The sequence below is a fragment of the Monodon monoceros genome, unplaced genomic scaffold, assembly GCF_005190385.1.
Source record: "Monodon monoceros isolate NGI ecotype Baffin Bay Population unplaced genomic scaffold, NGI_Narwhal_1 Super_Scaffold_6, whole genome shotgun sequence".
Taxonomy (NCBI): Eukaryota; Metazoa; Chordata; class Mammalia; order Artiodactyla; family Monodontidae; genus Monodon; species Monodon monoceros.
The window spans coordinates 5447490-5463535 of NW_021703783.1; the positions used below are offsets into that span (position 1 = coordinate 5447490).

Consider the following 16046-nt stretch of genomic DNA (forward strand, 5'->3'; position numbering starts at 1 on the left):
CGGCCCTCTGCAATGTGGGTGGGCCTCATCCAATCAGTTGAAGACAGGAACAGAATAAAAAGCCTGACCTTCCTGCAAGTAAGAGGGGACTCCTTCTGCTTGCTGACCTGGACATCAGCCTTTCCCTGCCTTCAGATTCAAACCGAAACACTGGCTCTTCTTGGGTGCGAGCCTACTGGCATTTGGACTGGAACTTACATCGTCAGCTCTCCTGGGGCTCCACCTTTGCCAGCAGCAGACCATGGGACCTCCCAGCCTGCATATTCTCCTGGGCCAATTCCTCATAATAAATAAATAAATAAATATATATATATATATATATATATAAAATATATGTACATACACATATCCTGTTAGTTCTGTTTCTCTACAGAAACCTTACTAATCCAAGCCTCACCTCTGGATAACTGAGAAGGCAGAGGTGCTCGAGTCCTGGCCTGGCTGACTGGCCCCTGAAGCTGGGTGGGCACCAGAATCTGGGGGAGGGTCTTCCCGCGCAACTTTTGCAAAAGTCATGGTTACCAGATCAGAATGTCTAGAAAGCCAGTAATATAGGTTACTGAGAATAACGTCCAATAATTTACAAAGCTTAATGGAATTAATGTTTTCCTCCTAAGGGGCCACTCTAAAATGTCACGTTTCTCTGCTTTTTAGCTGGGATTATATTAGTCCAACGTGGTGACAATGGTCTTCTCACACGCATCAGAAAATACCTAACGGCAGTTCTGTGCGTCTTCAGTTCGTGGAAATGAGAAGATTAATTATTCCTTAATAAATGCAGTTTAGTGGGCTAAACAAATATTTCAAAACATGGATTCCACGGAGAGAATTAAAGTCTGAATGGCATTCCTGCTCTAAGCTTTATCCCTGAATTGAGTTAGCGCAGCAGAAATCTACCTACCTAACTTGGTAGTACAACCTTTCCTGAACTACAGTTAAACACGACATCCTCAGTTTTTGCCCAGAATCGGTTTAAGAAATGGCCATAGGAAGAACATTCCAGCACCTTATATAAAACTCATATTTACTGAAAATATGTCCCTTATATTGTTCATGTCCTTTACATAAAATTATGCTTTAGCAACAGGAAAGAGTTCGCCTCCTTTTACCAAACAGATGCTTATTTCTGCAGGTTACGTAAACCGTAGTCATTTCTGCCTTGGCTACCGGGAAGCTCAGGATGTATTTGTCTCACTTGCATCCATCACCCTTATTTTCTTATTTCTATGATCATTATTTCCCCTGCACTTCCCACTTCCCCCCAGATTAATGATTCTTTTTTATTTGTCCCCTTTCAAAATGATCCATTTGTATTTACGCTTTTGGTCGTAATCCATCTCAAGTCCTTTTTGGGGAAATAGTCTGAAATGTGACTCACATAACCCAGATTCGTGGAGGGAGAGCAAGGTCTCCACTTATCCCACCGGCTGTCTCTACCCTTTGAAACAGGCGCCTTCGAGCTCTCGCCTCTGTGCCGTGGGGCCTGAGCAGTCTTCCTGTTGGCTTTCCCCGGGACCGCGCTGCAGACCTCGCACATGGAGCCATTATGTTTACCGATGCCCCGAGGACCCACGCTCTATGAAACAGGAGTCCTCCAGCACGCAGTCCAGAGGCCACCTATTCCTGCCTCTATGGCGATCCCCGTCTGGGGGCTGCCGGCTGCCTGGGCAGATTTCAGGAACTGGACCCAACACTGAAGATGCTGCTGGGAAGAGAAGCAGCAGGGAGGAGCAGTCCCGACCCGGGCCAGCCGTGTGCCCTACACACATCACACGCGAATGACGATACCGAAAACAGTAGTAAGACAGGCTACGCCTCTGCGACAGGCCTCCGAATACACGGTCACTTCTCCTTACGGCAGCCCTCCACGGCACTCATTACTCCTGTTTGGGAGATGAGGGGAGCTCTGAGCCTGCGTTCCTACAAAGGTACCACTGGCTGGAGGTGAACAGCATCTACATGCATGCGAAGAACTTGTAAGCTAAAGTCCTTACAGGCTCCTGGGAACAGCAAACGTGACCCCTGTAATATAAATCATTCTATCAACAAAGCTACGAAAACTTTGACAGACTGGACGAAAGTGATTTCCACCCATCCCAGGCATGTCCCTTCTTCCGAAATTAGTGGACTCTGGCTGGATGAACACGCTTTCGTTAATACGACCAGAACAGACTCTGTTACCTCGTCCCCATCAATTCTCCCCGAGGCGGGGTGCTCGTTCGTATATATAAAAAAGTCAGTGATAAATCAACATAGATATTGACCACCTTGGTAAAGAACAGAGGTGAGAAAGCATCCATTTCAAACCGTCCCAGGTTGCTCAGGGCCAAAGGCCAGGCCTTCCTGCCCCCTTCCTGTGCAAGGATGCCGAGTGTCCCTCACAAAATACTGGCTCTTCTGTTGTTGTTTTTGGAAAACAAAGGCTTCCTTCCAAGACTCCCCCCCCCCCCCACCGCCCACGGTTAATATCTGTGCTCAGGACTCCGTGTCCCTGGACGCATTACTGTGGATTCGTCCAGGTTGGAGATCTTGATGTTGTGATTTCCTCCCCATCTTCCCGGTCTCTCCGGACCCTACTGAGTTATGATCCAAACCTCCATCGGCCTCCACCAGCCTGGAGGATGCTGACCGACCCCACCCCATGCCTCAGTCTTCCTCCCCGCCCACCCCTGCCGCCAGGACGTGGCTGTCTGCAAATGTGGTTTACTCCCATTGTAGTCACTTCCCAAGCCCATTAAAAAAGAGGGGAAAATGCCACTGGACTCAGTGCTAGCCCTGCAGACTGCCCCGTCTCGTCCTCACCACCATGCTCCTTTCTCACCCCAGGAACTGGGTCTAACCCGCCCCTGGAATTGGCATCCCACCCGGGATACCAAGTTATATCCTCCTCTCGTGGTTACAACACCCCCGGGGAGGTCAGTCACAAGCCGCTGTGGTCTGTGAGTACAAAGGAGATCTGGGGCCCTGCGGCTGAGCAGGGATGCCAGCACGGTCCACCTGTGTGGAGTCCGGGGCCTGCAGACACTACGGGGAAAAGTTCCTTCCGTTACATCTGGTGCTCATCAGCGCCACCACCTGGCCTTGCTCCCCGGACCAGCATTTTCCCAGACAGAATCTGTGCCGGGCTGTGCTAACGGGCTGCTACTTGACACGGTATTTCATCCGTGCTGGGATGTCTGGGTGTGTGCCTTCTTCCTGTCGTGCCCTTGGCTGTAGACTCTGGGGGCTCTGATGGTTTCTGAGCCCTTCAGGGTCTCTCCACAGACTCCCTTCCTCTGGGAGCTCCATCAGTGTTGGCTGCCTATTCCGTCAGGAGGGAAGGTGACTGGGGAACTAGGAATTGCGAATACACACATAAATGTTTGAGAACACAGACACGGTAATAAACTCCTGTGTTTCCATAGCACTAGTCAAGAACTGGATTCTTACAACAACCTTCTAAGAAAAACAGGGCAGCTGTTACTATGCCCACATCACAGATGAGGAAACTGAGGCTCCGGAAGATGAGGTGACGTCCCCAAATCACACAGCAAGTGAGTGCAGAACCAAGGCTAGAAGCCCAGTCTTCCAAGGACTCAACTGATGCAGTGTCTACCACCCTATGCCTCCAAAATAAAAGGGAAGGAGGGGAAGAAACAACCGAAGGGTCCAACAACAGGTGAATGCATAAAGAAGATCATATTATATATATAAGTACACACACACACATGCATATAATGGAATATCATTCAGCCCCGAGAAAGAAGGAAACCCTGACGTCTGCAGCACCATGGCTGGACCTGGAGCACGTTACGCCAGGTGAGTGAGTCAAGGGAAGAAAAGTACTGTATGACGTCACTTACACGTGGAATCTAAAAAGCCAGCCTTGTTAAAACAAGGAGAAAATGGTGGTTACCAGGCAATGGGGGTGGAGGGACAGGACAGACGCTGTTTAAGGGCACAAACTTGCAGCAGGTAGTAAATGAGCCCGAGAGACCTCATGCACAGCTGAGTGAGCACACACAGCAATAGTGTATCATAACCATCAAAGTTGCTAAGAGTCCGGAATTTAGTGATTCCAGCCACTAAAAAGGATAATTAGGTAACATGACAGAGAGGCTAGTTATGGCTACAGTGGCAATCATATCACAATCTATGAGTGTATCAAATTAATATGTTGTACACCTAAAATTTACACAAGGTTATATGTCAAATATATTTAAATGATAAAAAAAGAAATGCAAAAAAGAAAAAGAAGGAAGGCGACTCAGAGATGGCTGCGTCATGACACGTCCTTGTTCTAGTCACCTCAACTGCAAATCCAAGTGCAGGTACTTCCTAAACGATGGATGGTAAGTTTCAATAGGCTTAGTGTATGGGGGCACACGAGCTCTGAGGGCAGATGTGTCACATAAGGAAAACTATGCTCCCGCAGGCATGAGCTCATGGAAGGACAAGCAGAGACCAGAGTGACCAGCACTACTTGGGGACTGAGACTGTGAATAAGGTGGAGGAGGAGGTGACAGAGAGAGAGGTGTGGTCAGATGTTCCAAGAACAGAGAGGGAGGCTAGAAGACGGCTTCAGGACATCAGGAGAGAGGTGGAAGGGAGAGGGAAGACGGGACGGACGAGCATGAGGGCAAGGAAGGATGGAAGAGCAGCGAAGGAGAAGAAGGGACAAAGAGCGGAGAGGAGAAGGGTGCACACTTCCTCTAAATCTCTGTATTTCCCGCAAAAAGGACTGTCCTGGGGAGAGAAGCAATAGCAGAGGCATTAAAGTTTGCTCACCTTCTTTCCAAGGATCAGCCAGCACAGATAAAAACATAGGAAGCAAGTTACAAACCGAAGAGATTAAGAGAACGTTAGATATTCATATAAGCCAGAGAAAGGAGAAGAAATATATATATATATATATATATATATTGAAGGCAGAAGGAAGACAGGAGAAAGAAAAGGGGAAGGTTGGTTAAGTGAGGGCACCCCCAGAGGGAAGCAGACGCCTCCATCCACAGCTGACTTGGGTCACGTGGCCATCAAACGGGGACACCATCAGCAGAGGAGGGGTGGAGGTCCAGAGCCAAGACGGTGCCTGCACCTGAGGACAGCGGTGCTGGGACTGAGGGGTCAAAAACCAGGAGACAGAGAGCTGAGCAGTGCAACTGAAGGGGAGAAGGTCACAGCGTGATCCTCGTGAAACCAAGACACTCAGGCGTGAGGCCCCCAAACATGTACCTTTTACTGGCAAGGTGTTTGTAGCTAATATTCATGCTCACGCTTGTTCATTGTTCAATAGTCATTTGTCCTCCTGCCACGGGTGTGTTATCCACCTTAACAGATCTATAAGAGCAGAACCCACAGAATTCATCCTTTTTGAATAAGGGGTGCGTGATACAGCATCACACATGACGATATCTGATGAGTGATTTTTGACGAGAACAGATCTGCTGTAGCGAAGATGGTGTACACATAGCCAGTGATGCTAATCCAAAGGTTCTGCTCTCTCTAACCATGCTACTGATAGTGGAGATGGTGATGAGAGAAGGCGGGTGGTAATAGTGGTTGTGTAGAAAGCAGCAAATATGCAGTTCTGTTAATGACGGGGATGGTGAACATTTATGGTAACGGCAGTAAGAATGATGAAGTCGTGATCTCTGCAAAGTTAGGTCACCACTTGGGAAGTAAAACTATTGATGGATGTGTGTGTGTGTGTGTGTGTGTGTGTGTGTGTGTGTGTGTGTGTGTCAGAGACAGAGACAGATCAACTATAGATCATTTATGGTTAAACTAGAGTATCACCTGTTCCAGGGCCCTTTCTAGAGACGCCTCAAATAATCAAAGTCAATAACCACCCTTTCTCCTAAAATACCTAGTAAGAAAAAAGAAGAGTGAATCTGTGGACACATTTCTCTTATCTTTGGAGGTATTTGCTGGATTTTCTTATGCAAGGGAACTGTCATCCAGGAATTCCTTGGGGAATTTTTAAGTTATACATAGACTCCAATGGCTGAAAAGGACCTCAAAAATCATCTGAATGTGTGGCTCTCAACCCAGATGGGCATCAAAACCTCCTGGGGATTTTTTTTTTTCACAATACTGATGCTAAAGCCTCATTCCATACCAGCCAACTAAATCAAAGCCCCAGGTGGGGTCCAGGCGTGAACACTGTGGACACTTTCCCCAGGTGACTCTGATCAACCCGAGTGAGAAATAACCTTCCATTTCACAGAAACCCACGGTCACACCAAACTTAGTGACAGAGTCACAACCAGAAGAGGTGTCTTCGTGGCAAGCCTGGCGCTATTCTCCCCACAGGCTGCCTGCCCAGTCGGCAAGGCTCGCTAGTCTGCGCTCATTGCTACGCTCGCTCTAAAGAAATGCCTGGCCATGCTGGGAGGGAGGGAGAAGGGGGCTACAACAGAGAAATCAAGGAGCTGGACCAGGGCAACGTGAGCTTCTCGTGGAGCACATCCTGGCGGTGCTCTGAGGTGACAGGATCTCCCAAGCCCAGCCCCTTCCCTCCCATCTCTTCCTCGTCTCCTCCGCTGTCCCAAACTTAGCGTCCCCAGGGAGACAAGTGTGATTCCAACTCCGCAGAACCCAGGTCCCACCTGGCCCTGTTCCCGAAGCTATTCACACATCCAGCCAGCCCTCGGGAGGCCCCAAACCCAGAAGAAACATGCTCATACTTTCTTGGTGGGAACTTTGATCTTCAAGAATTCCGCCTCTCGGGCCAGCACTTGCCATGGGGCGTGGATCCGGACAAAGACGGAGCCCTGGCTTTTACTCTGTAAGGGACGAGGAAGGAGAAAGAGAAACACTTAGGAGACATAGCTTAAATTCCTGATTCCCCAACTCTCCCAAACAAGAAGCCCAGACCTGTTATTTCTTCAGTTCTCTTTCTTTGTTCTCTTTATACCTCACCCAGGGCCAGCCCCCTCCCACCCATACCCCATTCACCACTTCTGGTCTAGAAATGCTCTCATCCAGAGTAGGGAAAGGTTCCCAAAGTGTGCTCCCTGGAGCTTTGGTGACTTCAGAGGAAAAGGGGAGTTAAAACAATTGTGTTCAGAGATTTGCAATGCAAGCAATTATAATTTTCACAGAAATCCCATTAACGCTTTTTTTTTATTGAAGTATAACTGATTTATAATATTGTGTTAGCTTCAGGTACACAGCATAGCGATTCGGTACTTACGTAGATTATATTCCAGTATCGGTTATTACAGGATAATGGGGATAATGGGTATAATTCCCTGTGCTGAACGGTATATTCTCATCACCTATTTTATACTGTACTGTAACTACAGCAGTTAGTCAGTTTACCTCTGCTGGATTCAGTGAACAGTCTGGAACCTGTCTCCACACAGATATTTTCATTGTTAAGTTTGTATTTTTGTTCTACTATTTCGCTGTGTCATAGCCCAAATCACAAAAGTGGATCATCTGAGCCTAAAAGTAATGACATAACTAATCATGTAAATGGCACAACTCGGTATAATATCATAAACATAAATCTTGGGCAGGGCTCCGTGTGAATACAGCTATGAATCTAGGTCCCAGGACAAGTCATTCTGTGAGCGCACTGATTTCACCCAAAAATGGAAAGTAAGGAAAGGAAACACAGCGATGAATATCTGAAAATTAGGTTGCATTGACTCAGCAACTCATCTGGCCCGGGGCACAGGATATGCTATAAAAACTGGTCAGATGACAACATGAAGCCATCAGTTTCTTCTCACCTTCAAGGAAAACCTCAATTTTTTTTCAGAACAAGCACACAAAGGAAAAAAAAAAAAAACACTTTAATTCATTTTGTCACTAAATGAAAAAAGACCAAAACAAGCAGGAAAAATGGGCAAGAGCCCCATTATTGGCGTGAAGCTTCTGAAACTACCTGCAAAATGAGTTACAAACACTGTGTTCACAAAGGAAGCAGAACAAGCCAATAGCAAAATCCCTCATCCGACGAATGCTGGGAGTCACAGAAACCCATGTGATGCAGGCCCGAGTGCCACTGACAATTAGGATACAGCTGCTGAGGGCGGAGTGGGCGCCGGGTCCTAGTGAGTGTGCCCTTCAGAGAGATGCGCTCTCAGTTTCTTGTTGCATTCGCCCCCCGCAGACCACACTACAGGGGGAAAGGCGGGTTTGCTGGCTTCCTGTGCATCTCGTGAAGCAGGCTGTACGGAGGCCAGGACTGAGGAGGCCCCAACCCTGCACGCAGCAAGAGTGACGCTGCTCACAGAAAAGCAGTGACAGTCCTCTGCGAAGTCATCTGCAAAGACCAGCTGGTCTCCGTCGATGCGCCCTCGGTCTCAGTTTAGCATTGAAGATGCCAGTGGAGGCATCTGAGCACATCCCCCCGTGTGCCAGGCAGAGAACCAGGTAGCAGGGAGAAGACTGCTTTCCCCACCAAAGTGCACTGTCTACAATGGGGCTCACGCGGGTTTTTGAGACGAGGAATAAGATAAAAAGACATTTTATGGTGCTCGTAATGCAAGTGAAGACTGTCTCTCTGATTCTGAAGGCACTCTACCATGTCTTCAATAATTCAGACGTCCGGAAGCTCCCCCCACTTCGGGGATGAAAGCTCCTGGCTTTTGGGGAGAAGAATGAAGAAGAAACCAGCATTTCGCAGGAAGGCTGAACGGTGGTCTGAAAGTCTCGGATGGTCTAGAGTTGACAAATACCTGAAAACAATACCCATCACTGTGGCGCATCTGCACTGAGTATGAATCGTGCGCCCGGACAGGGCAGGGAGGTTGTGTGTTTTGGCTCGTACTATAGTCACAGGTACTATCACTCTCCACTTTATTGTTCAGGAAATCGAGGCAGGGAAAATTCAAATAATTTGTCCAAAGTTACACACGTAGTATGATTTTGAAAAGTATTCGAATCCAGGCAGTCTATGCTCTACCTGGTGGTTTTCTCCTCTCATCCCAAAGACAGACAGGACACTTACTGTGCATAGTTAAAAACCACATCCGAGGGCTGCAACAGAACTTAAAGACATGCCTTTTAGACTAAAATTGAATCAAAGGATGGGAGGAATCTAAGAGGCAGTCCTAAGATGAAACACTGAGCCTTCAAGCTCCCAAGGGGACATAGTTCCGACAAAACCCTGGAAGCGGCTTTCACTGGGAAATTGCCCCAATCCCTCTGTCCACCTACGGCCACAATACCAGGACCACTAGACGGAGTCATCAGTCACTTGCTGCTACTTCTAACGGTAATTTTAGCTTTTCTAATTTAGCGAAAAGAAAGAGGAAGAAAAGAAACCATCTGTGAAGCTGACCTGAAGTCCCAGCTCTCCATCATGGCCCCAGAAATGATGTTTTCAGTGAAAGATGGGAGACAGTACCATCCCTCTCACTAAGATGAAATCGTGACTATTACTGATTTTTAAATATTTGGTTTCATCTTTGTTTTTAAATTGTGATGAACCCCTTTTTTGTTAACTTTATCTGGAAGTGGTGCCTCAAGCGTGTACATGTCCATGAAGTGGCTGCAGGTGCTTGAAAAAGGGGTTGGGAGGGCCAGGGTCCACCCGTGGCCGTGGTGGCAGACTGCTAGCTGTCCCCTGAGAGCCATTCTCCTTTTATTTTTTAACTAAGCATACGGCCTTCCGGAATGAAGACTGCATCCCACTTGAAGTTAGGTGTCACCGTGACACTCATTCCTGGCCTATGTGGTACAGGTGGAGGGGTGAAGCAGCTCCTGGTAGGCCCCCGCAAAGATGCAAGTGCGGGGGCCTACTTCTGCCCCTTCATCCTCTTCCCTACCCCTGGATCTGCAGCCTGACACACGAATACAAGTGTCTTAGACCTCGAGGTCAGAGTCAAGGCCAGAAAAGTACCAAGACAGACGTTGGGTCCTGACTCTATGGAGTGCCTCCGCCACCCTGGGCTGTCTCTGGGATTTTTATGTGAAAGGTAAAACTCCACCTTGTTTAGCCCCTATGATTTTAGAGGCGCTATCGATTGCAGCCCAACCGTGTATTAAACTGATGTAAAATTTTTCCCCAATGTCGGGGCATTCGTTCCCTCCAGCAAAGCATGCTGCTTCGCCATTCTGCACAAACGGAACTTGTTTCAAAGGAAAATAAAAGCTGGAATGCAGTTGTGCTGGCGCTAACATCTAGTCACCATGTTTCTTTCATGCCGTGCGACATTGTTACCTTCTCATAAGAAGAACACAGAGATGTATGTCTCCCAGAAACAAACAAACAAATACTTGAAAACCCCTCAGCAGAACCGTCACCAAATGCAGAAGCTCTTTTTACTAACCCAGACATCGAAAAATTGGAAGTTAACATAAATTGAACTAAAAAAGAAAAAAAAATGTCCTGTTCTCCAGGCCCAGCTAACTTCCATCCTACCTTGGATTTGGATTCCTTTAGGCACAGGAGGGGAACAGAAAGAGCTTGGGATTTGGATTCAAATAGATTAGGATCTGAATCCTGGATTTTACAGCTGTAGGACATCGGGCAAGTCACTTAACGAAGGGAGCCTCGGTTTCTTCGTCAGTAGATGTCGGCCGCTGCAATGATGGGGATTCGCTCTACTCAACTAAAATGGCGGCTTCTTGACAGTACCTGTCACTTCGTTTGTGTCCCTCAAGCACCTGGCACAGGCTGGACACAAAGTAGGTCTTCACAGAACTCCCGCAACTGATAGAAAAGACTTGGGGAAAACCGTTCCTGTTAGATTAAAATCTTGGTTTGTTTACTGCCTTGAAGTTTTTTTTAATCTATAGGATTTTCAAAATGTCCCATGGACCTAAAGGAAACCATGGGTTCCAAGTATTATTCATCTCTAGAATTTGAGGACACGGTCAGAAAGCATTGTTTTCCGAAACCAACACAAAATTTAACACGAAGTATAAGAGATTAGGCATGAGAGCATATAATCCATCCCTAAAAGAGGTTTCATAACTAAGTAATCAGAGTGAGTGGAGGGGCTCCCAAATCTCATCAAGCAACTAAAATTTAAGCTCATGTAAAATGAGCTGAAACGTATAATTTGTTTCTGGTCGTCAGAGAAAGGAGAACCAGTGCACGAAGGTTTCTCTAAGAAAGCACAAACCCTTCCATCTTGGGGATGCACTACCCCAGGGCTAACAAACGTGAAATACACGATGGGGCAGGAATGTCCCTCCAGCTCAACTGAAACATCTCACAAAACTACATACCTCTTTTCCCCATGATTCCATGTTCATAAAACCCTACAAATTCTGTTTCTCCGGTTCCTGGGTATCAGGAGGAAGCACCCAAGAGGAGGCTGTCAGTGCTCTGGTCAGAGGAGATGATAGTCCTCAACCATCGCCTGACTCTCAGCTCTTTCAGCATCTTTCAAGGTGTGTCAGCTGGTTTCCTTCACCACTAAGTAAACCAACAGAAACCTGAGTTCACAAGAGGCAGAGTCAGGTCCCCACCTTGAGCCCATGCCCTAACTCATCCGCCAGTCTCTCCCCTCCTCGCTTCCTCGCTCAAGTTGACCCAACAGCAGACCTGATCACACGCATGTTCTCTAAGGCACCAGCCCCTCCCGCCCTCCTCCCTGGACTCCAGACACACAGCCCTTCTCACTGGTTTCCAACTGGTCCAGCCAGCTTCTCAGTTCAGAACCTGCTCGGGGCAGGCTTCCCTGAGCCCCGAGTTTCGCGTGGTCCCCCTCTTACCTGCGCAGCTCCCATCCCCCTCCTTCCTAGCACTGACCACTCCTGCACTCACCGCAAGCGGGTGTCTAACGCCTGCTTCCTGGCCAGGCCTAAGCTCCATGCAGACAAAGGCTGCGTCTGTCCTGCTGACTGCTTTGTCCCCAGCAGCCACCGTGCACCTGGCACACAGTAAACGCTCAGTAACTACGTCTTACAACTTCCATACACACACACAGATTTCATTGGTTCTGTTCAGATCCTGTGACCAATTTCTAAAAAGTGGCTACCCTTAAGTGTCATTCCTGAATCTTCGTCTCATGCCCACAACTAAAGTTGTTCAAGTTTCCACCTGACCGGGAACCTTATATAAAAACCTCACGGGAGGTCGTCTCTGTTCTTCTCAGTAGCCCCGGGGTCCTCACTGCATCTTCAGGGCACTGCTCCCATCCCTAGAGGTCTACTGCATCAGCATGAGCTCATCCCGGTGTTCACAAAACAGCCTGAACTGAACTGGAGCTGGACGTACCTGGAACCTCTCTGCCTTATAGGCTCGTAAGGGTGTTGCAGCCTTAAGGAGAAGAGTCGGGGATGCTCCGAAGAATAAAGGACACTTCAAATGTAGAAGTCATGGGTCTCTTTACCTTCCAGGCATCAGACTTCCACGTACCGTTCAACACCCCCATGCTGACGGCTCAAAGCAGGGTCAGCTGACAACCACGGTGCATTTCTGAAGAGGAACTGACTTGGCCAAAGGATGCTGGAGTTGAAGAGCCCTCCAGCGACGTTTCACAACTTTCTCAAGTAGCAGATGAAGACCTCGGAGCTCAGGAGGCTGAGTGGCCGGGTTATGGACACACAGCTAGTTAGGAGCAGAGCCAGGAATGGAATCCAGGTCTCCTGACATCAAGGTCCATGCCATGGTGCCTGTGAGGGATAGCGTCACGTGTCTCTGGGGGCTCCCAACCCGTCCAGGGCAGTTCTATGCCCCACACACGGGAGATTAAGTAGATGGGGGACAGGGGACTGGGCGTGGGGGGAGCCACGCTCCCAGACACCTCTCCCTAGAGCTGCAGCCACTGCTCAAAGCCCTTGTCAGGGACCGGAGGCCGCGCACTCCTGGTGAGATTTTCCGTATGGTTCACGTCTCGTTGTCTTCCAAAGATCGCATGTGGCTTCACCAGACCACGTCCCCCCTCCGGAGAGACGAGAAAGAATGGGAGGCAGTCCCCGCCAAACGCTGGAACCCGATACTCCACAAGCCTCCTTCCCCGCAGCCCGGCCAAGCCAGCCCGATGCTGACCCTGGACGCCTGCGTGCGCTCTGGGCCCAGCCTGCCGTGAGAACACTAGCTGTAGCACACTGCGGCCCGGAGCGGGCTGCCAGGGGCGGGGCGGGGGCAGGGAGACGACGGAGAGGGACCAAGGCGGGCAGACGCCTCCCAGATGTCACCAACCTGGGTCACCTCGGACCCGCAAGGAACAAGGGCATGCGGTCCCATGGGGAGGGTGAGACGAAACCGCAGGGGCTCCCACATTCTCGGATCACTGAGGTTGACGTCCACGCAGCTGGAGGACTTACACCAGGCGGTACTGAGACTGTGGCCGGGGCAGACTAAGGAGGAGTGTGGGGTGTAGCCCTGAGAGCAGGAAATCAGAGCAGAAAATGAGAAGGTCCTCACAACGGCCCCATGGAGGAACACCCTGGTCTACCTGTGCCATCGTTAAGACCAAAGTCTTAACTTCCTTCAGGAACCTCCAACCCATGGTCCGGGAGCAGGGTCTGCCTGGGCCACCCAGAGACACAGTGGCTTGGAACTAAGTGCAGGGAAGAACTGGAGGAGGAAAAGGTGAAAACCTGCTTTCCCGGGAGGCCCCAGATGACCCTCCTCTCCAACCCTCTCCTCCCCAGGCCAAGGGGAGGATGGCTGAGTGATCAGCAAAGACGGAGGGCAGGACCAAAGGCCCACCGGACCCTGCCCCAGGGACCACCCCCGCCCCCCCAAAAAATACCAGTAGCAAGACTGCTCTTTTAGAAAAGGCTTCTCCTTCCCAAGCAAAGACTGGGGACAACCCAGCCAGGGTCCTAAGGCGATGGAAACTCAGCCACCCACTCTTGTCATAATTTTGTCAAAGGAAACAGCTGTCACCAAAAGTTCCTGGAAGTGGGGGATGGCCTCCTGTGCTACCAACATGGACAGGCGCCCAGAAGAGATGACCTCTGGACCTGGTAGCACAGTCTTTAAACTGTGCATCGCACATCACTGTACTCCCCACGGTTGGCACCCAGGAAACCTCTTCTCAAGCCCAGGTGAAAAACTGGCGAGGAGGGAACCCAGCAAAAATTAAGGAGTCAGACCCTCCGATACACCAAGGGCTGAGACAGCCAGCTCCCCGCCTAATCCCTGACCCACAGGGGCCCCCAGGGCAGCCCAGCACTCTGGAAGGACAGGGACCTCATGGGGAGTCAGCAACAGAGTGGGATTAAGTGTTCCCTGGGCTTCTTTCCACTTCAAAAACCCACGGAAGAAAACGGGGGAAATCTTCACCATTGTCATGGGACAGACTGGTCATGGGAAGGCCATGGGTATTAGGGTTCGAAGACTGACTGGGTCCTGGGCCCCAGCTCTGTCACTTCCCAGCCATACCATTTTTGGCGAGTCACCAAAGCTCTTGAAACTCACAGGCAATGTTAAAATAATTGAAATGATTAATAGTAATACCACCTGGAGGAGAGAAGGATGGACTGTATGAGGGACCCGTGGAATCTTTCAGGGGTGGCAGATATACTCATTGTCTTGATTATGATGATGGCTTCATGGGTTTGTACATATGCCCAAGCTCAACAGATCAGATCATTTTAAATAGGTACAGTTTATTATACATCAAATATACCTCAATAAGGCTAGGGAATAAAGACTTGCAAAAATGTAAAACAGTGCCACATTTCTCACCATTTTTCTCTTTTGAAAAACATTACTTTTCGTTAAAATGTGTTATTTATAACACACAAAATGTCATTTATAACATATAAAATGTGTTTATTTATGTTACATAAACATATTTTATGTTTGTATGTAAATGTTTATGTGTATGTAAATGTGTATGTAAATGTTTATGTATGTAAATGTTTATGTTTATGTAAATAATACGTTTATAAATACATAAACATATTATTTATTTAAAATATATTATATACTGTTAGCTTTTAATTAATAAATAGGTATTCAAAAGCTACTACTGATTCTATGGTAACAGAATCAAATGAGATGATACACAGGGAAGTGTTTGCAAATTCTAAGCTGTGTATGAAAGGGTTTTTTTAAGAGCAAAGGTCAAGGGCAGCCAGTGCCAAATCTCTGCCCCGGGACTCAACGTGCAGAGCGTCCTGCTGCCCCTTGGACCACAGGGCACATGCCCTCGACCTCCACAGGGATGCGACCACGCTCCTTGGATCCCACTTGAGAGACATCAGGGCTGAGCCCACCGTGGCAACAGTCCCTGGCTTCCCCGAACAGCCCCAAGTGAAGTTAAAGGAGAATGTTTCCCTTGGGAATTCAGAATGTGGGAAGTAACAGGCGGAACGGAAGCCAGGAGCCAGAGACCCAACTTCTACCACAGAAGAGGATAAAAATCCATAAGCCCTGAAGATGCTGGCAGAAAGAACGGCGCCTCTCCCAAGACCAGGCCCCAGGCACAGAGGCCCAGCCCCAAACAGAGGGGGAAAGGTCACAGATAAGCTGGAGGGAAGACCAGAGGAAAATGCCGGCCTTTCCTATTCGTCACAGGAGAACTATTTTGGAGAGTCGACATCTCCCAAGTGGAGTCAGATGCCGCAGACAGCAGCTCTCAGCAACCTCTCACCCCACCGGGACACCGCAAGCATGTCAAAGCCCAGAGAGGTGAAAGGCAGCTGCCGGGCAGGGGCAGAGGGTCGCCTAGCTGGGCCGCTGATAGAGACCTGGACCAAAGATGACTCACAGGTCCTGGCTGGGCTGGGACAGTCCCAGGTCATGTCTTCTGCCTCATCGTTCTATCCAGTGCAGCATTTTAGTATTACCAGAAATGTCCCAGATTAGACAATAAATCATAGAGTCTCCCTACGGATCACCAGTGAGCACCACTAAATTCAACAGCCAGCAAAACCTTTGGGCAGGAATGCCCAGTATCTCCTTCCGGACCTGCATTCCTTCGGCCCGTGTAATAAATGTCCCACTCAGAGAAAAGCATTTCCAGGAGTTTAAAAGCCCATCACGTTACCTTTCAAAGTACCCATCTCTCTCGTATTCCTCCTAACTCAAAACTTGTGTGATGTTTTGATTCAGATACTTGTCTTCCCTCCTCAAGACACTTCTATAAAACCTTCATGCTCTCAGTCATTAACTCCCCTCGCCTTCCCTCCAAAAGATGTGC

The 16046-nt window shown here is 48.7% G+C and overlaps 1 protein-coding gene across 1 annotated transcript in view; it reads right to left on the bottom strand.

Moving 5' to 3' along the window:
* The window catches only part of ANO2 (anoctamin 2), a 313668-nt gene that overhangs the window by 252088 nt on the left and 45534 nt on the right, over positions 1–16046 (bottom strand). Inside the window, exon 4 of the mRNA XM_029205263.1 lies at positions 6666–6764. Coding sequence (XP_029061096.1) covers positions 6666–6764 — 99 coding nt within the window. The remainder of the gene's footprint in view (positions 1–6665; positions 6765–16046) is intronic.